Source organism: Astatotilapia calliptera, chromosome 14, assembly GCF_900246225.1.
Source record: "Astatotilapia calliptera chromosome 14, fAstCal1.2, whole genome shotgun sequence".
NCBI lineage: Eukaryota > Metazoa > Chordata > Actinopteri > Cichliformes > Cichlidae > Astatotilapia > Astatotilapia calliptera.
The window spans coordinates 11,327,042-11,351,308 of NC_039315.1; the positions used below are offsets into that span (position 1 = coordinate 11,327,042).

The 24,267-nt window shown below is 40.9% G+C and overlaps 4 protein-coding genes across 7 annotated transcripts; all 4 read right to left on the reverse strand.

Annotated features, from left to right (window-relative positions):
* Window positions 1-1,306: 1,306 nt before the first annotated feature.
* dynll2a (dynein, light chain, LC8-type 2a) lies at window positions 1,307-5,371 on the reverse strand. Its single transcript, XM_026192626.1, has 3 exons — window positions 5,092-5,371; window positions 4,426-4,569; window positions 1,307-3,129 (listed from the first exon to the last, which is right to left on the reverse strand). The coding sequence occupies exons 2-3, from the start codon at window positions 4,555-4,557 to the stop codon at window positions 2,992-2,994; spliced, it is 270 nt and encodes an 89-aa protein (XP_026048411.1). The 5' UTR covers window positions 4,558-4,569; window positions 5,092-5,371; the 3' UTR covers window positions 1,307-2,991.
* Window positions 5,372-5,702: 331 nt separating this feature from the next.
* srsf1a (serine and arginine rich splicing factor 1a) lies at window positions 5,703-10,281 on the reverse strand. Its single transcript, XM_026192625.1, has 5 exons — window positions 9,846-10,281; window positions 9,141-9,316; window positions 7,558-7,730; window positions 6,561-7,378; window positions 5,703-6,142 (listed from the first exon to the last, which is right to left on the reverse strand). The coding sequence occupies exons 1-4, from the start codon at window positions 10,031-10,033 to the stop codon at window positions 7,181-7,183; spliced, it is 735 nt and encodes a 244-aa protein (XP_026048410.1). The 5' UTR covers window positions 10,034-10,281; the 3' UTR covers window positions 5,703-6,142; window positions 6,561-7,180.
* Window positions 10,282-12,911: 2,630 nt separating this feature from the next.
* LOC113036162 (fructose-bisphosphate aldolase C-like) lies at window positions 12,912-16,061 on the reverse strand. The gene is made up of 9 exons (XM_026192297.1): window positions 16,001-16,061; window positions 15,269-15,406; window positions 14,933-15,144; window positions 14,785-14,839; window positions 14,506-14,666; window positions 14,326-14,409; window positions 14,059-14,233; window positions 13,770-13,969; window positions 12,912-13,671 (listed from the first exon to the last, which is right to left on the reverse strand). The coding sequence occupies exons 1-9, from the start codon at window positions 16,020-16,022 to the stop codon at window positions 13,579-13,581; spliced, it is 1,140 nt and encodes a 379-aa protein (XP_026048082.1). The 5' UTR covers window positions 16,023-16,061; the 3' UTR covers window positions 12,912-13,578.
* A 2,324-nt stretch (window positions 16,062-18,385) lies between these two features.
* On the reverse strand, window positions 18,386-24,152 carry LOC113035917 (uncharacterized serine/threonine-protein kinase SgK494-like). 4 transcript variants are annotated; one of them, XM_026191783.1, is made up of 12 exons: window positions 23,985-24,152; window positions 22,483-22,734; window positions 22,302-22,385; window positions 22,148-22,216; window positions 20,835-20,904; window positions 20,203-20,310; window positions 20,037-20,077; window positions 19,914-19,941; window positions 19,572-19,661; window positions 19,217-19,305; window positions 19,004-19,114; window positions 18,386-18,920 (listed from the first exon to the last, which is right to left on the reverse strand). In XM_026191783.1, the coding sequence occupies exons 1-12, from the start codon at window positions 23,994-23,996 to the stop codon at window positions 18,672-18,674; spliced, it is 1,203 nt and encodes a 400-aa protein (XP_026047568.1). In that variant the 5' UTR covers window positions 23,997-24,152; the 3' UTR covers window positions 18,386-18,671. The 4 variants fall into 4 exon arrangements, with proteins under 4 accessions (XP_026047568.1, XP_026047567.1, XP_026047569.1 ...); XM_026191782.1 differs by having other exon boundaries at window positions 22,308-22,385; window positions 23,967-24,152; XM_026191784.1 differs by having other exon boundaries at window positions 20,835-20,868; window positions 23,967-24,152.
* Window positions 24,153-24,267: the final 115 nt, after the last annotated feature.

Below are 24,267 nucleotides of genomic sequence, written 5' to 3' on the forward strand. Positions count from 1 at the left end.
ACTCGTGGCTTTCTTGCTCACTAAACAAGGGCTGCAAGTGAATCCCAAATATTTTTTAAAAAGAGGAACTTTAGAGCGAGTGTGATGCAATGATAAGTATCAAAAGAACAAAGCCTTGCTTAACTCCAGCGAGCATCTTATTTCATCCACTCTGACCCCAGTCTGTCGCTACGAATTATTCATTAGTCACTTGTTCTTTGATTTGTCTGCTTTCTCAGCTCTGCTGGCTTCGTGAGCTCTTGTTTCTACAGATTTCCACTTACAGACATCACGTAACTGCAGTACGTTACACAAGTGCCACCCGACTCATGCAGTTTTTATCAATGAGAAAACAACAGCCAAAGGCATGAACAAGATCTCTCTGCAGATGGTCTTTTTTGTATGCTGTAGTGCAATCACAATTTTTGCAGAGAAACAAAGCACACAATAAAAAACCCCATAAAATCTGCTTTTCTGTGATATTAATACACAGTAATGCATGCCATTACACCAGCCCTTAGCCTGACACATAACATCTTGGCTGAAGGAGTTAGTTTCTTCATCTGCCACCTGTCATCTGCCGACAGGTTTTAATGCACGCCAAACAGAACCGGCTCTGGCCGACTGCATGCGAATCAGTGAAATCAGCTGATGTAGTATTTAAACATAGATTTAGAGAGTTTGGGTGATTGCAGTGCATTAACTGAAAAACAAAATGATTCCATAATGACTGAAATATAGCGAAATATAGCACCACATTGTTGATCTGTTGAAACATAACTGACAGCTCATTTGAAATAGCTGGACTTTGACCCTTTTAAAATAAGCAAATTAAAGCTTTTTAGTTCTACAAATGCGCAAACATAAACCCATCAGCCATTTCATTCAAGGTGCTGGAAAGATTCCTGGAACATTTTGGTCCATATTGACATGACGGTATCACACATTTGTCAGCTGCACATTCACGATGAGAATCGCGCGTTCCACCACATTCCAAAGATGCTCTGTTGGATTAAGACCTGGAGAGTGCCGAGCCCGTTTTAGTACAGTGAAATCAGTGTCATGCTCATGCTGAAAGGGACGGACATGGTCAGCAACAATACTTAGGTAATCTGTGGCATTTAAATGGCACTCAGTTGGTACCGAGGTATCATCAGGAGTATCATTTTGCTTTAAAAATGCAGCCTGGTAAGTCACCCTCAAGTTTAAAAATAAAAAATACTGTGAACACCAACAGATTTAAAGTCAGACACTCGCATGCACGGGTACAAAAAACACTGTTGAAGCTCAGATTTGCCTCAGAGGGACAGAATGAAAGACCACAGTGTAATAAGTCAACATTTTATTTTATCGAGTTACATGGTTTTGGTTCTGTAGCAACCTACTGTATTTATTTCTGATGAAGTGCAATTGTACTCAAGCCAGTTACATTTGAGAGCAATGACAGGCACACGTTTTGTGCAAATTTAACAGCATTGGAACGGCTCCTACATATACACAGCAAAAATACATGCCAGAGGAAAACAATACTAAATCAGTTTACATTGACAATAGTTAGGAAGACGTCCCTCAAAAAAGAAAGAAAAAAAACTTAGAGAGAAACGATGTCAAACCAAGCTAACACTTGAGATACACATTTCACACGTAGCTCACATAAAGGAGGGAACATCTGAGAAACATTCGGCCTTTATCTGTCATCTGGCTCTGTGCACGAAAACCCTCAAATCTGTCCTCACAGACAACATATTTAATCAGAACGCAAACACTGTGCATCGCCATTTCAAACTAGTTATGCAGACATTACAAAACGAAAAGCCAAAAATCTGAGATAGACAAGAGGAAGCCTGCTTCTTGTTGCTTTGAAAAGTCCCAACTCTGAATGCTTTGTCCTTACCTCATGTCTGGCAGTACACTGGCAATGCAGAACTAAAGGCATTGTGGGGGGGATGCAACTTAAAAAGGTAGCCACAAAAGACGTCACAACCTGAAACACATGGGCGTTGGTAGCCTTGGTGGAGTCGGCTGCAGATGCTTCATCTAAACATTGTCCTAATGCTGCTTTATAGCAATTACTGGGACAAGACACACTTAGCCCAGGCCATTATTCACAAACTCAAAGGTTTAACAAAAATAATAATAAAACACACAAAAGTGTCCAAGAAGAGCTTCTGTTTGTCTCCTATATAACGTTTAAATAATCTGTGGTAAAACATGCAGGAACACAGGATTATAAGACTCGAGTCCGAGTAGTTGAGATGGGAAATTTGGGTAGCCAGTCTCTAGTGTTACAAGTCGTACATTACAGGTTAAGGTCTGTGTATGGGAGGCTTATCGGCCCCCATCGTTCTTCACAGTGAAAATTTAAGAGCGTTCGAACTGAAAATCCCTGCAAATGATTGCACTGACTTGTGTTGGGTCCAAAATGTGACATCTTTTCTGAACACGGCTGCAATAATTTCACTTCTGCTGTGGGTCTGTCTTAAATCCCAATTGAAAACAGTGGAGATACTGAATGGCGTGCATCTTCAAGCAACATAATTCCTTGGAAATTGGCAGCAGAGATAACAAACCCCATTATTTGTTTTCTTTATATGATCACAGGTTAATGTGGACGATGATTTGCTAAACCGGTGCACGCGGGATGGTTTTACCACCAAAATCAACATTGTCTCGTAACGGGGTCTGGCAATGCCACTTGAGAAGGAAAGCGGATGCACCACTACATTCTACAGCTTTCCTTTCACGTAAAATCAAGGGCCACATTGAAATCTTTTACAACCTAGAATTTAACAGCATCAACAAAAACTACTTCCGTTGCATTCAAATGGCAACTATCAAAAAGTAAACTTACTGTAACATACATATTAAATAGTGTATAGTCCATGCAATTGCGCATGGCCGGTTTTGCATCGTTATGGTATGTCGTTATTAGTGTATGGGAGACATCAGCCACCAGTGCATTTCCGATTTAGGTTCAGGGAGAAAAACTCCTCAATACCCATCAGAAACTTCTCAGCCTGACTTGAAGAGCAAGATGGCCACCTGGCCCAGATAAAAGTAAATGAAATGCTTTGTCTCGTGGGTGACGTAGCTGCCGAAGTTCCTCCCGACAATGCAGTGCCAAGTGGGGTTGTACTTCTTGTCAAACTCCTGAAAAGAGTCAAGAGGACGACAGCAATCAGGGTCCAAGTTACTTTATATGGATTGGATGGATTTATATTGTATAGAGGTCATGCCCAACCTTAATTTTCCTGAAGGACTAATTAAAATATTATTAGTTACAATGACATTATAGCACATTTAATCCCTGCTTTTTTCTATATCAAACCAGTTTTAGTTTCAGTTAAAGCTATTCAATAAACTGGATAACTGTCTCCACACTGTGGTCCTCAGCAGGAACATGGGAGTTGTATGATCTGCAGCGGGAAATGCAAAAATAGTTGATAATCTGTAAGCACTAATTTGTTATTTAGATCATTTATTTAAACAAGTTTAACGTTCATGCCAATATGCTGCAGGCAAGTGTGTATGAGAACTAGAAACAGACTTGCAAAAGCACACAAAAACCTGCTTAGCCAGGCTTTTCATAAGAAAAACATTATTACTACTATTGCTTTCCTTTTTCTTGTTACTTTGTGCATTAGCAGCCAACAGTTTGAAGTTTTTGTACTTCTTCTTAAAGCACTCTATAAAGGTTTGAGTTCCACTCTTGTATTGGGAAATTGATGCACATAAAAACAAACAAATCAAAAGCTTTTTTTATTCTAGTTTATGTAATTTCGTGTAAGAGCATGTGCAGAGGGGGCCTTACAAACATTACCAATGGGCTAGAGTGGAAAGGACCAAGGACACATAACTTATTTACCATCAGTTTTAATGCATTTCTATTAGCCCCTTTCCCCTCCAGTATATTCTGGATTCAAATGTTATACTTCAAACCATTCATTTTAAATCTTTAATAACTTATTTTTGCTTATTTTAATCTACTGATGTCCTATAAGTTAAGTTGAAGCCAGTTGACCAATTAAAATCATGTCCAGTTGACACATTAAAGTAAAACACACATTAATGAATCAATGATTGTATGTACAAACTGTATAGGTTTGTGCATAGTGACAAAAACTTTTGTATTAGTACTCAAGTACGATTATGCCTTAAAGTAAGAAGTCAGTGACTGCCATACAGTCTTCATGCTCTTGTGTTGCCACTTCTAACTGTGCCATGTTTCACCAAATTCTAAAAATCCTGGAAACGCCCCTGCTTTGGAGGAAGGATTTTTAAACGTGCCAAATAAAAAGAAAACCCTGACTATGTCTTTGATCACGTGTCTCATCTCCACGCTGGGCAAAAATAGATGTGAGAATGTGTTAGTGTCTCAATTTGCTGATCATGCTCTGTCGGTGAGAGCTCTGCTTGGATCCATCCAAGCACCCCCTCCTGTCTCACCTTCTTGATGTAGGCTGCAATGTCCTTCTCTATGTTGTACTTCTCCATGGCCTGGGTGGCACAGTCCACCGCGTCCTGCTGCATGTCCTCGGACATGTCTGCGTTCTTGATCACAGCTTTCCTGTCAGTCATGGTTGAGGATGTCTGCGGAGGAAGAAGGGAGCACGTTCACGCACGTACCGCACTGAAAATTAACACCGCACGTGGTGATGGGGACGGTTTAGGCCAGCCCGGATCATCGCAAACACCACAAGCAGAAAACTGGCCATTTGGCAAAGCGTTTCCCACCAATCCCACTCATCTGAATCTACAACTCGTGGCTGTGTATTTGTGCCTATATGTTTGATCAGACGTTGACTTGAGCGTTTGCAAAGATTGAGTGCGAAACTTGATACAGGTGGAGTTAAATTACTTGGCAAAAATCACTTTCGGATTAAAGCAGCTTGTGCATCAGGAGGGCAAAAGTATCAAAATATGCCCACTCAAATATAGAATCCGCCAAAATACGCCAATACAACCTACATATCCAATCATTCAAAATGCAAAGAGGCATACAGGAGCAGATCATCATATAAGAACAAGAAAAATAACTCGAATCAGAAATATGTCAAGACATGAGAGTCAGTCTTTTCCCCCCCCTCAGATTATGAAAAATATGCAACCCACCTTTTCTCGAGCCACCTGAAAACACTCCTTTCCAAAAATAAGTAGCCTATTTCACCCAGCCGGTGGGTAAGGTTAGGATGATGCTGCGGGTAATTGCTTTTTAAAGATTTACACAATAAGCATGTAGGTAGGTTGGCTCTCCGCTGTGCTCCAGCAGCTCCCCGCCCCTCTGCTGTATGCTGAACCCTGCCATTGGCTGGGCAGCAGCTTCCCCGTGTGTTGCAAGCGTTTTTCTCCAGCTCCTGTCTGCCGGCATCTTATTTCATCCCACAATGCATCATTCACGGTATACACCACCGACTGTGGGCTAAAAGGAAACGAGACCACGGCGCACGGCAGGCATCACTCGGCTGTGCGTAAAAGGCCCTTTCATCAGTCACCGTCACAGCTGAGGGACACGAGAGCTTTGAATAATGAACACGGGCAGGCTGCTGTGGTGGTGTTTCATGTCCACAGCTGCTGCTCTTCCTTTGTTTCCTAACTCCATGGTTATCCTTAGTTGGTTTGGTTACAAACGTAAATGTAATGAGGGAGATCAAACAGGTTTATTTTATTAATGGTAAAGAATTCGTGCTTGGGTTTATGTTGGAAATAAAGACAAACTAAATGTCCTTGTTTCAAAGTGTTTTATTGAAAATGCTAAGAGGAAGAAAAAAAAGATTAAGCAAAATTAAAAACATACAAACTACACCCATGTGAAACCCCTTTCCCAACCTCCCCAATTTTAATTCCTTCATACCAGGCATCTACGACTCCATCCTTTGATCCAACTTCCTGGTCCTCAGTTTCGTTTTCTTCTAATAAAGCCATTATCCCTGAAAACCTTTAAAAGATAGGCAGGATGGGGGCCTAATAATAAAAAAAATGTTCTGAGACTCCCATTTGTTTGTTTTTTTTCTTTGTTTTTTTTTTAAGTTCTGATATCAACTCATCTGAATCCTGGAAAACTGATCCCGTTCCGAGCATCCATCCTTGCCTATCCCTTCCCTAATCGATCCACTCATCCAGCTCCAAGGATTGGGATCCACTGAGCCACTCCTCCAATCAAAACCTTGAAATACCAGGAAGAAAATCAGAGGCAGACCGTTAGAATAAAATGTCAAGATTTGGGGGCCTATTTTTTTGTTTTTTTTTTAAGCCATGTTGAAGCACTCATGTCAGATTCAGATTTTTAAATGCCACTGAGCACAAAAACAATCACTCCCTGAAAACATTTAAAGCAATGAGGATATTTAAGTGAGACACTTTGCATCAAAGTAGTGAATTCACTTTTTTCCCCCACATTTGACAGCAAAGATGTTACACTTACATCACAACACTTGATTTAGGACTGCTTATTCTGTCACAGGTCAGAAGTAGCATGTTAAAAACTGTATATATAACAAAGTACAGTACGTGGCTTTGTTAAAATGACATGCATGATACAGCAACCGATCAGAAACGTTCAATTTATGGAATATGAAGCGTACCATTGCCTCGACCTGATTGCTCCTAGATGTCCTATCCTGACCATACAAATGAAATGTTCTCCACAATGGTTTTATTCCAAATCACTTTAATCCTTCTCTTCAGATGTCTAAAGGAAGACACAAGGGTAAAATACAGTTAAGCATCGGGCTCCCCTTTCAAACAGCCCACCCCACATATCCAATGAGAAGCTTTTTTTTTTTTAATATATAAGAAAAAAACAAAACAAAACCAAAAACAAAACTTTAAATTTTCAGTACTTGCAAAAACATTGAGTGAAGGTTATAAACAACTCAACATTTTTGAAGTTCGACACAGCACAACTTCTACTTTTGCAAAACTTTAGGACAGAAAAAAGGGAGCGAGAGGTGGAGAGAGAGGGGAGTGGGAGGGAGGGGGGGAGAAGAAGGGACAAAGCTGCAGGAGACAGAGGGAAGGGTTGAAGCACGGGTGGGGGTGGTACAACTACATACCAAGATCATCCACAAGGACACCAGGACAAGAAAAAAAAAGGGGGGGGGGGGAGAAATTAAAATCAATAGCTGACATCTGGAGAAACTCATAGGATGTAAAAACAGGAGGGTATACATCAAAAGGAGCAAAACATCGACGGCAGAAAAGCTTAGGAACGGGAGCGAGAGCGGCTGTGACGGGGTGAGTAGCGGGGAGATCCTCTGCCACGACCACGGGAATTGCTGCGACTGCGGCTGGCGCTCCGACTGCGGCTCCTGCTCCGGCTGCCACGGCTGCGAGAGCGTGATCTTCCATAACTTGGGCTGCGGGGACCGTCTAATTTCACACGAATGTAAGCAGTCTCTCCCTGGCGGACACAAGAGAACTTGACATTGAAAAGGCATACATTCCTGCCTACGGTGGAAATGCCACAGATGGAATTAAGGGCTGGCTGTTGTTCTCGACACGTCACATTTCCTGACGTACTCACCTCAGCACAGCAAAGCATAGAACAATCATCCATGATGCTAAAAATCATACACATACCTCATGGGAGCGGAATTTGGTGTTGTCCAGCTTGCGAACGGCATAGGTCATGTCTTCTTTGCGCACAAATTCTACCACTCCAGTCCCGTCTCTGTAAACGTCGGCGTAGCACACGTCGCCTGCCTCACGCATGTGGTCCTTCAGGTCCTGCCAGCTGCCGCTCTGAGGGAGCCCTGAAAAACACCAACATTACGTCAACACACACAGTGAACCCTCCAGCTGTGTTTATGCACACAAGGATGAATGTTTAAGAGCCCCAGAGCTGGTCTGTTTCAGATTTAGTCATTTAACACCAAGATACACTAAGATTTGCTGGTGCATTAATAAGTAAAAGACATATTTTATTTAAAAATGTACTGGTTCCGAATACTTTTACATATTTAGTGTGCACTGCAGCCAACTACCATGAGACTGTTTTCTTTTTATACAGATTAAGGGAAATTTTACTCTATGGCCAGATCTACTCGATAAAAATAACAGCTCTCTGATGTCTGCTTTTTGTGACTGTCGACTTGTCCACTGAGAATTTACATCACAATCCACCCCCTTCTTGTTATACTTCAAAGCAGTATTACAGGAATGATTACTCGACCGTCAGTATTATCGAAGCCCTAGATGTAGATATCAGTGGCTGCCACCAATAAAGAAAATCACATTTATCCTTAGGAGTTTTTGAAGTTTTCTTACATCTAAAACATTTTTACCACAACGGGCTACCTAACACATACACAGAAATATGAATTTACTACCCCAATCATGAAGTCACGTCACTGGCTCCCAGTTCAATACATAACTACCTTTAAAATCTTTCACAAACATTTAACCGTTTGGCCCATCAGTATGTCTGACTGGCTTAGTGTCTATAACCCAGTTAGAAGTTTCAGGTAATCAGGTGCAGATCTTTTAAATGTTCATAAAATTAGACCCAATGATGCTGAGGGTGCCTTCAGTTATTGTTGTCCTGTTTTTTGCAACAAAGCCGCCAGCTGTCCTGAGGTCAAGTTCAACTGTGTCTACATCCAAAAACTTTTTATTCTGAGTGGTTTACACTTAACTGTGTGTTTGAAATGTAGTCTTATTCCCTTGTAAATTTCTGTTGTTTTTTGAGGTTTTCTTGCATTAAATCACTGTAGAGCTATGCAATTTATTTTTAACTTGTAGTTAAGCACATCCAGTTGATGTGTAACGTGCTATATAAACAAAACTGACAAAGGGAAATCACCATGTGTGTGAGAAAAATATTTAACCACTTGAAGTTATCAAATGGCCAGAAACAACAGCAATACATAATTTTGTCCCCATCTTAACTCTATCCAGGTAGATTGTGCTTACATGCAGTCACTGCCCAAAGGCTCATTGTGGTTGTGCAACAGCAAGTTTGCATAGGCAAATGCATTCAAAGACAGTCTTAAAACCGCTGAAACACTCTACAGGAGATTTTGTTTCCATAACATAAACACAAAAACTTTCATGTGTCTCAAAAACTACACTCACTATAATCATAAAAATAAAATAAGCCCCCCCCCCCTCCCCTTCAGACAGACAAATAACTGCCTGGCATTGCATATTTTTGGTTTGTTTACCTGACACAACGACTCTGTACTCAGATCGTCTGGAAGGGGGTCCATATCTGCCTCTGGGCGCTCCTCCGATCCCAAACCCTCCTCTGGATCCCCTGCCGCTCCGAGGAAACTCCACTCGCAGTCTGTAGCCGTCGTAGTCGTATCCATCACGTCCATAGACGGCATCATCAGCGTCCCTATTAAATAAAACAGTTTCGCCTTAGACATAAACAAATGCACGAACGAACAGGCTTGCAACACGCAAGCAGCCATGTTAGCGGCTAGCTTTATTACTTAACGTCTACTAATCCGCTTTGCAAATGCAACTGCAGCATTTTAGTCTCATGAAACTTTTGTTTCATGAAAGAAATATAACGATTGACCAAATCAACATGTAGCAAAGCGTAAAGCTGCGAGTGCTTTGACGCAAGTCGTCTGCAGCGAAGAAGTGAAGCGGGTGTATTAATCTCCAGCAACATGGACATTAATACCACAAAGGCACCAAGCTTCAGCGCAGGAAAAACGGGACACAGGCGTATGCAAACCAAGTCGAAAGCGAAAGTAGCACGCGCGCACACACATACCAAATTTAATTACGGGAATAACAGAAAAAAAACATCCAGGAAATAGTCTGAGCACTAAGCAACGCGTTAGCACACACACGAGTTTGTTAGCAACACAATGGGACCGCATCGGGCCTGGCGCGTCTAACCGTTAGCTTCTTACCTGGGGTCTTCGAATTCAATAAAGGCGAACGGGGGTCCCCCTCTCCGGTTCTTCAAGTCGATATCTCGAATCGTCCCATACTTGTAGAACACGTCTTCCACATCTTTTGTGCGTATATCTGGCGGGAGGTTTCCCACGTAAATTCGGCAGTCGTTGTTCCCAGCGGGGCCTCGCACAACACCCGACATCGCTGCTAACTCAAGCTAACAGTTCGCTGTTTCCAGGATTCTTTAACGCCTGCTGGTGATTAGGCCCCGAGCGCCTGCGAGTGGTCGAGGCAAAAAGAAAAACGAGAAAGCAATCAAATGAGCGCTGTTTTACGCTACACTGTGAAGGGTATTTACTGAGCAGACAATACTCCCGACGAGGTGACTCCTACCCCAGCGCGTTTTTTTAACCGAGCAGGGCATTCATCAACACCGGAAACACTACAGCCGAGTCTGACACATCCGCCTTAGAAAATAGTCCGACCATATCCAAAGCTATTAATGTTTTTGTTAATATCATTTGTCGTCAAATAATATATATTACAATATCATATAATGCACATCGCTTATAATGCAAGACTTGCTATATTGGTATTATTTATATATAATATAAGCATAAGCTAAATAATAAATGTTTTATAAATATAGACACTTACCAACAGGCTTATAATTTTGCTTCATTTTTACCAGTTGTTAATTCAAGAATATAATTAATATAATTTTTTCAATAATACAGCCCAGAATGGGGAAGAAAAGTGATTTACGTGATATTCAATGTCGCATAGTTGTTAGTGTATGACAGCCTGGTTTGCATACCTCAGAAACTGCCTTATGCTGGGATTTCCCCACACCACCACCCCTAGAGTCTATAGAGAATGGTCTCAAAACAAGAGAATATCCACTGAGCAACAGTTCTGTGAGCAAAAATGCCTTGTTAATGCCAGAGGTCAGAGGAGAATGGTCACACTGCTTTCAGCTGATAGAAAGGCAACAGTAACTTAACTTCCACTCATTACAACGAAGGTAATCAGAAGAGCATCTCTGAAGATAAAACAAATGAAATACTGAACAATAGATAATAGAAAATCGGAAAAATGTTGCCTTATCCGGATCCCTACCCAGTGGCCCCACCTGGCAAGACTGCCCTATGTTGATAATAATGTAATAAGGTTGCAGAAAAGCTGCTGCCAATCCCTGGACAGACCACTAATCCTTTTTTTGTCTTTACTGAACAGGTTTGCGCTTAAAGCTAACTCCATTCTGGGAATATGAATCTTAAGCTTCTTCTGTCAGCTCTGCTGAGAATCATTAAAGCAATGGGTGGAATTTCAGCCAATCAACCAATCAATTAATCAATCAGTTAAAGCAGATTATTATTGATTTCAAAATCTTATTTGGTTTTCATATATACCTATTTTCAGTGACATCAACTTTAACAGTGGAAAATTAGGTAGGCATATCATTCTTTTCTTTCTCTCTTTTTTGCGATATTTTTCAACTATCCTATATTTGACAACAGCATAATAAAACTGGAAATTCTGTTTTTGGTGTATTTCTAGTGGCCCCATATGGCCACCCCTATGAAAGAAATTCTGGAGGCGCCCTTGGTACCTAGGTTCAAGTTAAGGACAAAAGGAGTCTGTGTTTTTGAGGTTGTGGCTCCCAAGTTGTGGAACTCACTTCCAATGCACTTAAGATCTGTGGACACACCTGATACTTTTAAAAAGAAGCCTAAAACCCACCTGTGGATTGCTTTTATTTAGTTTTAGTTTCTTTTTATACTGTCTTTGTTGTTGCATTTTATTATATAGTCTAGAGCCCTTTGTGAAAATAGGGTAAAGCACTAGAAAGGTGCATAGGTGGGAACTAACAAAGTACAAATACTACATTACTGTACTGAAGTAGACTTTTCAGGTATTTGTACTTTATTTAAGTATTTATTTTTGTGACAACTTTTTACTTTTACTCCCTACATTTTAAAACAAATATCTGTACTGTCTACTTCGTACATTTTCAAAACAGACTCATTACTTTTAGTTCAGCGGTATCATTTATAGCTTTTTTTATAGCAGGCCGGAGGGAGTGCAGGAGTCCATTAGTTGTGTTTGCATTGCTTCAAAATGTATCTAGCTCTAAAGAAAAGGAGGAAGCATGAAGTGAGTGACGTTTTTTTAACTGTCAGGTAATTTCAAATTCAACATTTCTATCAGCTCAACAAATATCAGCAAACACACTAACTGTTTGTGTGCAGTTAGTCACAGTATGTCTGGGAGCTGAAGGTGTATTAGCTAACTGCAAGCTAAAGGTGTATTCTCTTGCTGCTTGTGTACATACTGAGTACATTCATTAGAATTTAGATTCAAATATTTGTAATCTCATGTAGTAATATTATTATTATAGCACAAATAAATTAAATCCAGGGTCTTTCTGTGTGGAGTTTGCATGTTCTCCCCGTGTTTGCGTGGCTGCTCTTTAGATACTTTGGCTTCATCCCACGATCCAAAGACATGCAGTTAGTGGGGTTAGGTTAATTGAATGTGAACGTGAGTGGGAATGGTTGTCTGTCTCTATGTGTTAGCTCTGGGACAGACATGCGACCTGTCCAGGGTGTTTCATGTCTCTTGCCCTAATACAGCTGGGATAGGCTCCAGATATATATACTGATGTGTCAAAACATTATCAAGGGTACATCACACTGTTTTGAGTAAATTTGTTGTTAGTTTTTCTTATTTAAAAAAAAGACTTGAACCGGGCTTGAAATGAAAAAAAAAATGTCCATAAATATTTGAATGTGACATTTTGAACTATTAGGAGTTACACGTATGTCAAACTACGGAATGGTGGAAATGAACTGTAACTGACAAAGAATATCACAGAAGCGCTCCAGCATCACGTGTCAGATGCCTTTTCTGGACATTTGACACATTAGATAACATATAGAATACCCTTAAATTACAGGGTTTGAAAGATGAAAAAAAAATGAAAACGAATTTTCTCCACATAGTGAATCAGTGTCTGTCGTCTTATAAAGAGCGTGACATACCATTAACCTTCATAAAACAAAAAATCTCAATCAGACTTTACTAGAACACAGTTTTATTGCCTAAATACTTACATTTGAAATATGTTTATTAGACATATAATGCTACTAAGAATGATAACACACATCAGCATGTGTTGTATATTACTTATTGAGCTGATTGTACTTCATACCTGGGGACTGTAGATGCAATTTAGCTTCAAGCTAATTCTCTTACAATATGTCTATTTGTGCATGTTCACTGCTAAACTAAATAAAGAAACTGAACTACACAAATCCACTTTCTCTGTCACACAAGCACAGAAGCTTCACATAACAACTTCTAAATAATAGATTGGGAGCTGTATCATATAGATTCAGCTTCTTTAACTATTTAGTTAACTGTGTTTTGAGTCGAACTAATATCATTACTGTGGAGCACATGTTAGGCTGGCATTGCAATATTAACTGCAGGATTTAAAGCTCTAGTCAAAGTACTGCTACAACACAAGTAAAGCATGAGCCTTTCATTCAGCACATGTGTTAGAAACACCCAAGGCCATGTTCTGATTGTTCTCATTTGTCAAGGCAAGATATTTCATTTAATATCATTATGTAGGCCAATATTCTGAAATAACCTAAGAAAATGCAGTACATCTCCTCTGTAATATATCTTGTTATGGTGTGGAAGAACACACTGCTAGTTAAAATGTTCTTTTTATACTCTTCAATATGCATGGCAGGAACCGTAAATGCGCTGGCCAGCCTCTCCATAGTTATCTCCACCGGTGTACTTTCCCTGACATGCCAGACTGTTCACCTGCAGATACAACAGAGAGCAAACAAGCAGAGAAACGTCATACAAATAGCAGCTGGTTCTTTTTTTTATGTGTGCATTAAAAAACGACTGGAAGCTACCTCTGCTCTCTTGATGAACTGTTCAGTGGCGGCTTTCTCATTTTCTTTATGTCCTCTCCAGGCTCTGAGTGCAGACGCCTGCAGGGCTCGTCCGAAGGAGAACGTCAGGACCCAGGGTTTGGGCAGAGGGCAGTTGTTGATGGCATTAAGGTGGATAGAGGCCTCCTCTTCACTCTGACCTCCTGACAGAAAAGCAATTCCTGTGGACGAAAACATGAATTTGTTCTGTTTGGTTTCTGCACACGTTTCTGTTTCTAAACCTCTAAATGAGAGCATCATTTTAACTTACCTGTCACAGCTGGGGGAACTGTGCGGCGCAGAGCAGTGAGGGTTGCCATTGCAACCTCCTCTGGGCTGTATTTGGTGGAGCAGCTGTGTCCAGGAGTGACCATGTTGGGTTTGAGCAGAGTGCCTTCGAGGTACACGTGGTGGTCTGACATGGCCTTGTACACTGCAGCCAGGACCTGCAACACAGACACTGTTTTACTAAAGAAGCAGCAAAGTGGTACAGAATGTCTGAAAAACCCATAAAAGTAACAGTGCAGCCACTCCCTACCTTCTCAGTGACATACTGGCAGCGCTTCAGGTCATGATCACCATCAGGCAAAATCTCTGGCTCTATGACGGGCACGATGCCATGCTGTTCAAGGAAAGATAGATGATCAAACACTGTATATGCATTAGATCACAGTGATGTGTGGATAAGCATTTAGGCTTTATGATTTGGAGTTCTGACCTGCTGGCAGATACTAGAGTAACGTGCAAGAACATTCGCATTTTCTGTGATAGCCAGCTTTGATGGATTGACGTCACTAATTTTGAGCACACAGCGCCACTTTGCGAAGACAGCACCGTCCTTTTTATACTGCGCACAACGCTCAGACAATCCATCCAGACCTGTGGAGAAGTGTAAAAAGTACAAAGAAAAAAACAGAGAAGGGAAATGTTCATAAATGGGAAATTGTGGTGATGAAATGGTTGATATCAGCAGCGGTCCAGTGTGAGTCGGACTGACCCTGTGTGGTGGTTTCTCCACAAGTTCCTGCCAGGGGAACAACACCTTTGTCAACCTGAAGAATGCAGACAATGATTTGAATCAAAATCCAAACCTATTATCAAAAAAAGATGATAACCTAAACAGATTGAATTCTAAGTGGTCAGACCTTGACCCCAACCAGGATTCCCCTGTCCCTGATCATTTTGACAAAGGGAACGCCATTATCAGAGTGTTGGTACAGGGTCTCGTGGAAGAAGATGACCCCTCCGATGCAGCTGTTGATGCGATCGTCCGCACTGAAGAGGATCTGCCGATACTGCCTGCGGTTCTCCTCCGTGTTCTCCACTCCGACTTGAGCCAGCCGCTTAGCCATACTGCCTGCAGTGGGTGTATTGTCAGTGACATTTAACTTACACTGGTGATAACTTACACTCTTTGATTGGATTGGACATAAGGTGTGCACTCACTAAATGTGCATGTTTAAAGAAGGAGCGCTACAGACCTACAGACTCATCTGCAGCCAGGATGCCCTTCCCTGGAGAAACTATGCGTAAAGCGGTCTCATGCAGCTCCCTCTTCTGAGCCTCGGAGAGCGTTGGGAACTGATGCGTCATCCTGAGTGACTGATTGTCTGAGCAGCCTTTGGAAGAAGATTTGACTGATTATTATTCAGTCATTAGCAGCTAAAAAGGGCAGACACTGAAGTGGAATCAAACAGAAAATTAGTCCAGTTTTATCTAGATTTAACACCCGTCCTCCTATCATCTGTCTACCTTAAAGATGTGAGAGCTTGTTTGATTTGCAGGATACAGTAACAGCAGATTGATCCATATTGGTACTTTTCCAATAATGAGCTTGTCTGCAGCTGTTTATAAAGCTTTGAGTGCATCGTTGTTTGGTAATGTGAAGAAAAGGTTTATCACTTTATAGCCCTTTAATAGTAAGTCCAGGCTTGGATGCCATTCAAATATTTTCTGATTTCCAAATGTGATTTTCACAGCACTAGGAAGAGGCTAATTAGGTGGGGAAAAACACAAGACCACAAAATCTTTCATCAGAGTCAGATACGCAGTTAATCAAACACTGATAGCAGTGTAAAAAATATATGAAATTGTCAGAGCTGCTGCACAAATCTTCAAAATTTAATAAAATCTAAAGGCAGCTTGTATTTCAAGTTTGTGAAGACAGCATTAAAATCAGCTGAATATAAAAATAACAAGATAAAAGCTCTTACCTGAAATTAAAATGGGTCTCATCTACTGATGCGATGAACACTGATGGAGCCTCCCTGCCAGCTTTAGTTTGTATCCAGCTCAAGTGTGTCACACCTCACAAGCCAACACCCCTGGGCGGAGCGTGTACGCCCACCTTTGCCCCACATGAATAAAAAAAAAAGTGATGATTCATTGTTCTATTTAAATATAGTGATTTTTTTTTTTCAAATTCATTTAGCTTCATCTTTATCACATTGATATAGAATTTTTCAGATGGCCACACTCACTTTGACTCAGCAATGGTTAGAAACCTGGCGTTTTAAACTGGTTTACTTTATCTTTTACATGCAAATTGTTTTTTTAATGCTTCCCACATGTTCAGGTTGCTTGCAAAACACAAAATCATGTATTAAGTCAGAACCTTTTGTCCAATAAGGGCCTAAATGAGGCGTTTAACCACACCCCATGGTGTGCTATTTTTACTCTAATTAGTAAAAATGTGCCCTGAGGATGGCTTGAAATCTCCTGATAATTTGATCTTCACCCTCAAATTCTCAGGGGTGTTTGAGTCTCCGAGCAATTCGTGCACTCAGTGGCTTTTCCGCAGCGCTTTAAACTGTGAAGAAAATGATGGAAAGTTCCAGAAATAGAAATCATTTCCAGGTTCCAGTCAGTGTAAAAGTGGGCCAAAATGGGCCAAATCAGAAGGAAATTAGGTCAACTGGATCATTTCCACTATGAAGAGCAGGTTTTTCAACCATTTTTTTTGCTTCTTTATTTTGTGTAATTGGCTTCTGTTTGAAAATGAAAAGTTTCAAATAATAATACTTTGAATAATAATAATGTGTATGGTTTAAAAAGTTTAAAATGCAAACTTGAACGAAGCTTATCATCAGCCAGTCGGGATCATTTCATGGCTTTTGAATTTGATTGTGACTACTTGCGTGTCAATCTGTGTCTTTCTGCACATTTGCAGGATAAGCTGCAACTGATGTTTTCTGTTGTGTTCAGTTATGTAATGTTACTATTTGGTGAGAGTCTGTGGGATGGCCCTCCAGGATTTCAGGGGACTCCTCTCTTCACTATTGTGGGTCAGTGTGCCTCTAAAAGCAGATATGGGTCAATGGACTGCCTGCCACTATACAGCCACAACACAGGCATGGTGGACCTGTCTAAGACAAGGGCCTGAGAGGGAATTCAATGTCAGGAGGCAGTGGTGGGAGGAGCTGGTGCACTCCCATTCAGGAGATACAGTTTTAAATAGATTCATGACTTCAAGAAGTACAGCAATTATGTGTGGCTGCTTCCTCTGGGACCCTCGACTTTTTCTCTGTTACCTAATTAAAAGCATCTAATGATGATACTTTATCTGGTCCTCAATTTTCTGTCCTATTATTGGTTGTCCTCAGTGGGTTTGTGAGCACTCCTGTAAATAGGCCAACCCAAGGCTGCCTGAGATACCTGAGATAAGAAAAGTGCCCAACAGAAAATACAGCAGGCTCATTTATGTTTTTGTGCTAGTGCTGATATACAGAAATATAAAAGAAACCCTTTCAGGTTGGTGTTCCCTCATTTTTATTCTATAGAAGTAAAAACGTCCAACCTAAAAGAGAGCTGGGTCTTTACAGTGTATGTGACCTCTTTCTTGAACTGCCTGTCAACATAAAGTTCCCTGAGCAAGGCAGGCATGATGGTTCAGGGTGACCTGATCCAGTCCTAACTATAACTAATTAACTAACTATAAGTTTTAAGTCTAATCTTAAAATCCAGAAATGGTTGACTACACAACAATGGGGAAAACAAGAAAAACATGGTCCACCATTAAACACAGAAATATAAAACCACCGTGTAGCTCTGTGGTCTTTAAACTGTTTCCAAAAAAAGTTAAGGCCTCGCAATTCTTTTATTAATCATTAACACACCCAGTTTAATCAGTGAAACAAAGGTCAGGAAGACAGTGTTCATTCAACTCAGTGTCACTCATTTGTTTTTCATCACTGGTCGGTCCTTGTAGTAGCTCTACTCCCCCACCCATCATAGAGTATTAAGAAATAATAAACACAAATAAATGAATACTTGATTTAAAAAATTAAACTTTATTTGAGCAATTGCATTTAAAAACAACAGACAATGTATATTAAACAACTGTTAGCAACAACATAAAATGATATACAGTTAATACAAGGACACATGTGTATAGAGACATCAAAACCTCACCTTCAACTGCATCATGGGAGAGACATGCTGAAGTTTCAGTTAAAAATGCATAACATGGGGCGATCGTGGCTCAAGAGTTGGGCGTTCGCATTGTAATTGGAAGGTTGCCTGTTCGAGCCCCGGGTCAGACAGTCTCGGTCGTTGTGTCCTTGGGCAAGACACTTCACCTGTTGTTGCCTACTGGTGGTGGTCAGAGGGCCCCAGGATGGCTGTGGCTACAATGTAGCTTGCCATCACCACCAGGATGAATGTGAATGGGTGCATGACTGGATGTGTAAAGCGCTTTGGGGTCCAAATACAACTTTCAATTCCAAGAGGTAACATAAGTCTGTAGAGAAACAAGTCTGTTATGGAAATGCCATCACATGCAGAATTCATGTATCTAGTATCCTTAAAAACAGATCGATTTTTCGCTTTGCAAGTCTGCTCTGCAGCCGATTTTAGGTCCACACTGGCCAAAGTAGGAGACTTTGACTACCCTATGACTTCACTGGGACTCACGGGGGAGTGAAGGATTTGATCACAGTCAAAGTTATCAAAGTAATCCAATGAAAAGCCTCTTGCGGATTTGGCTGCCCAGTCGGGGTGCGTCCTAAGCTCCAGGATGAATTCAACCGGTGTCTTCTGGAGGATGTAAGGGTCGAATGAAGTGCCACGGAAGAACGTCTGCATCTTGAAACACTCCAGATTACGAAGGCGGTTCATCGGATTCTTGCACAAAAGCTACATCAGTATGGTGATAAAGAGATGAGTATGTCACTATAGCTCTAAGGTGGCACAAAGTAAAAAGAGCAGTGGATACTGACCTCAGTAAGGAGTAGGATCAGAGCAGAGCTGAACGTCTCAGGCACCACATAAGAAAAATCTCTGACCTTTGCCAGCATGCGACAGTGGTCTATTTCTGCCATTAGTGGAAACTAAAAATAGAGAAACAAGTGGATTTAAAGCAAAAATAATCTGCACTTTCAGGCACTTTTCTACACACAGAGCCGTGAAATAGTGAGTTTAAGTGTCTTCACCTTTCCTGTCGCCAGTGAGAACAGCATAATCCCAAGAGACCACCAGTCAGCAGCATGGTTGTACGGACCCCCGCTCAAGATTTCAGGAGCTGCTCACCCAAAACAGAGATCCACACATCCACATATATGTTTATATATATGTGTGTGCATAAAAGGAAAAAGTTAAATGCAGGGCAGAAAATACCTCTTAATAATAGAGCAAAAAGTAATAACATGCAGAGTACATTACAGGTGCATCCCATTCACAACTGGGTCAACTGAATCCAGGGGGAATGAAACGCAGGTGAGGCTCTCATGTTAATGTTAGTCATGGAAAACAATCACAGAGTATCTGTGGCACGACCACAAATCTCACCCATGTACTGGATCGTCCCACATATTGTGAAAGCTCGCCCTCCTCGTTTCAGGCGGCGAGACAGACCGAAATCAGACAGTCGAAGGTGACCTGAATAGAGGCAAAAAAACAAAGAGAGACTGATTTGTAGAACTAAAACCATAAATGTTTCCGTAAGAGGGGTCTTGAAGTTGTCAAGTTTATATTAAAGAGATTTTAAGTTAGTGTCTTGGCAAAGCTCCTGAGCTGTGATGTCATGCTTATCTGCTGTTACCTGCATTGCATCTGTACTCATCTAACCATGATTTCTTTAAATACTTCAGTCTTAAAAGTGTATCATCAACAACTGCAGAAGAGCATTACCTTGATCATTTAACAGAATGTTCTCCATCTGAAAAAAAAAAAGCAGCAAAGCCATAACCATTAAAAGTTCTAAACACACACGTGTGGAAGTTACAAGAGTGATTAAAATGAAAAATATCATACTTTTATATCTCTGTGCATGATTCCTAAGTCATGTAGAAATCCTAGAAATAAATCAGAGACAGAGAGCAAGAATTAAATGACATTAATCTTTTTTTCAAAGAAAAAAGTGTACTGTGCGCTCAAGCATAATTTCTGTGACAGTACAAGACATTTGATGAGCACTAACCTAGTGCGCTGCCCAGCTCTGCAGCAATGAGCCGAACCTCTTCCTCCCCAAAGTGGCCCCTCAGCAACCAACAAGTGTGCAGGTCACCAGTACTGCAGTAGTCACACACTGCAGAGGACCAGACACAAACATACTTCTCAGCACTTTGAAATTGGCAGCGTGGGTAAAGCAGATCACTAAAGGTGGAAATAAAAATAAAATAAAGCAATCTGCAAGGAAACGTAAAGTAAAAGAAAACAAAAAATGATTTGTTCATCCCACTGTGGTTTGGGAAAGGAAGAAGTCAGGAAGAGGGTTAAGTCTAGAACACACATGCTCTTTGTTTTGTTAAACATCTTTTAGCCACTTCAGTAATCTTAACTGAAAAAAACCTGAATTTGTGACAACACTAGGTAAGCAAAGGTCACACAGCAGCTGCAGCCACAGAGGACAGTTTTACCCAGGACGCTCATTAGATGGCACTGCACCTCTTCACTATCCAGAGATTTTTTTTAGACTGCTTGGTTTTACAGTTGACAACTTTTTATTCTATGGGACCAAAGACGAGGAAAGGGGGAACTTCTCGGGAACAACAAAGGATAGCGGAAGAAGGGAGGGTCGAGCGGTGCCATCGTTTCTATTTATTAACTCACTAATGAAGAGATGGCGCTGCGTCTGCCAGCAGTCCTGCAGATTGTGGATAAAAGGGTGTTTGAGCTGCCGCTGCAATGCAACAGTCGACACACACAGATGAACAGTGAACATTTAGTGAGGGATGCACAGAGAGTTTCCTGCAGCGTGAGGACTACGGACTATGGACAGAAACTATGCCACACCACCTACTGTAATCCTTTAAGTGGACCTATTAAGTCATTACTTATTTACTGTCTTAAACTGTTATAAATGATGCTCATATTATAGCAACATTTTAAATACTGAAGTCAGTGTACAGTTCATCAGACTGGTCATCGATTTTTGCTGTGAGTTCTGAGAATCCACCCACCTGATGACAAACCTTGTGTTTGTAAAGTACAGCCAATCAGAACAAAAGCTCCCGACAGTGGATAAACAGAAGTGGTGGAGCAAAGCTATGTATTAGACAGATAAGGATTATTTTGAATTGTGAGTCATGCTTTATGCGGCACTCTACAGTCAAGCCTTTGAGTTTATTGTTAAAGTTAGATCATTACCACTTGTCCTGATCCTGATTCTTGCATCTTATTTTTCATATTTACCCTTAGCTTGGCTCCGGTCTTGTCTCTATCTCCTGCTCAGTCTGCCCAACAATGCACCCAGCCCTCTGGCTCAGCCATCAGCCTAGACGCCACCTCCGGCAACCCCAAGGCTCATTTCACCTTCGCTATTGTTTATTAAAAATCAGCTTAATTTATTCCATTTCCCCTCAGCTGTATCTACACCTGGGTTTGCCTGTTTGCACTCCCTTTCTGGATAGTAGCATCCAAAGACGGCAATATGAAGCTGGAAATGAGCATAATTGGTCCACTTTTATCATCACATTTATAATTGTACATAGTTTGTGCTTTCCTATAATAACCATATAACTACTATTTGCATTAAATTTAGAAATGTTTGCTTGACATGAATACATTCCTTTCAGCAATGATATCCTCTCCAGTTTATGCTTTGAGAAGCTCTACTAAGAATATTGCATTTTGACCTATTAGTAAGTATTTATGGCCAGCACATAGACAGTTTATAGCACTCTATAATTCAGCTGTATGCAGATGTAATATTTGTTTATTGGCATAATAATTTCTCGTTTATCATTAGCCTCAGCATAGGGGTTCCTACAGGAGCTTAAATTTTGCCCATGTCTGTAAAAAACAATCTCTGCTACAATCCCTATTTACTTGTGTCATGGTTAAAAAAGCTGAACAGGTGACATAAACATTTATTTGATTATTTAATTTCAACTATTTGAATTTTGTTTCTATCAATGTTGTACCTGAATGATGACTTCCTCTTTCGACTGCTCCAGGACTCCGTGCTTCAATAACTCAGACTTTGGCAGAACCTGTATGACAACACAGGAAGAAAATTACACTAAAGATGTCCAAAAGTATCACATTTTTAACATCTTTAGTTAATACTGGATTGACCTTAACTGCATAGATCTTCTCTTTGGAAATATCTTTGACTTTTAGGATGGGTCCAAATGAGCCTTTAGCGATGAAGCCCAGGATCTGTAAGCACAGAATTAGGCCCTGTTATCTTTCTGTTTCTCCTAAAGAACTTCTTCTCTTTGCGTCTTTAACTGGGTTGTGTTGTGGTCCGCAGTACCTGGAAATGATCAGGACATCTACGGTGTGGGAACTCGGGCAAAAAGACAGAGATAAAAGCCGCAGGAGTCGGGTCTGCGCCGGACGCCTCAGCGCCGTCCTCTGGAGGCAACAGGAGTCTGATGGGCTGCCTGCTGTCTGCTCCCACAGGGCGAGAAAATACAGCTGAGTGTCCGAGTCTATGAACGATGGAGACCCCCACGTTCGAGAGGAACCCGTGGCTGAATCGACGCTGAGCAGCCGGCCCCTCGCTCTAGATTTTAAAAGAAAAAATTATAATATATAATATATATTTACTATTCAGATTTTATTTATCCTCACTTTATGCTGATACCTCTGTACACGCGAATCTATTTTGCATACTGCATTTGTTTGAAACGTGTAACTGCAGAGTATAACTCTGTAATTAAATCTGATAACTATTTGGGAAACACTCCTTGGACACTTTATTAGGCCCAACTGGTCGTTAATGCAATCTAATCAACCAATCACGCGCCAGCAACTCAACACGTCTACGCATGTAGACGTGGTCAAGATGATCTGCTGGTGAATGGAAATACTGCATATAGTTCTATTCAGTTGCAACTAAAATCAGTAATATTTAATAGTAATGAAAGTGTTTCTTCCACTCTCTGAACAACAGCAATATGTTTTGTAATACAGCCACATCACAATTATTAACAGCCGGTAGAACCAAAATTTGGCAAGGCAGGAAACCAACAAACGTATCCGTAGAGACTATAACAAAAGACTAAATAAATAAATATAAATAAAATCTGCAGGAAAGAAACATCTGTGTAGCCTTGGAGAGTTTGTGACTGAACACTGGAATAAGAAGGATGCATGACAGGAAGAACATCACCAGGACAGTAAAACAAGGAGGCGGCGCTGTGCGTTTGTGGGGGTGTTGTTGTTGTTTCTGGAAATGAATGATGAGCTGGCATCACGAACTCTGCACGACCTGTCCACAATGTGCAGACTGAGGTTTTGTAATGATGCTGACTTAGGTTTTGTTGAGATTTGAATGACGTAAAATACAGTGCGTTAGTGAGCTGAAAGCTTTTACACAGGAGGAATAATGTGAAATACACTGCAGTTATGCTTTTGACTTTATGAAATATTGATTTAAATAAAAGCTAAACTTTAAAGCCTCAAAAATAACTAAGAAATGCAGCGCTTGGTTAGGTTTTTAGTTGGCATCACTAACTAATGTTGGAGGTAAATGGGGTAGAAACATTTTGTAGCTCATAGATCACACATGACCCCCCACAAATAAATAAATAAAGAGACGATCTGAAGCTGATTTGAGCCGCAGACTGAAGGTCTGTGTCCACTTGTGAGCTGATCGGTGCAGAAGAGACTTTCAAATACCACTGCCTTCATCTTCTCTTACCCCATCTAGGGGTCGCTACACGTGACGACTCCATATCTACAGCGTGTTAAAAGGTAAACAACTCCGATCTGCGCCTCATCATACTGACTCACCTTTCGGTTTTTACTGACCTCACCGCCCATCGCATCCTCAGAAACCGACAGACCCAAGTAATTCAATCAAAAACTAAATAAATAAAATATGTAAGACCACCACAAATCCAGCGTCTCGCCTCGCGTCTGTTCTCACTGTCAGCGTCGCACAGTTGCGTCTCGGCCATGACACCCACGTGTTCGCGGGAAGAGCGCTATTCCGCTCCAGTTACAGCTGTCAGATCTGTGATCGATCAACAGACCAAACACACACACACGAGCACACACACTAATAACACTTATTGAGAGATAAGCTGACACA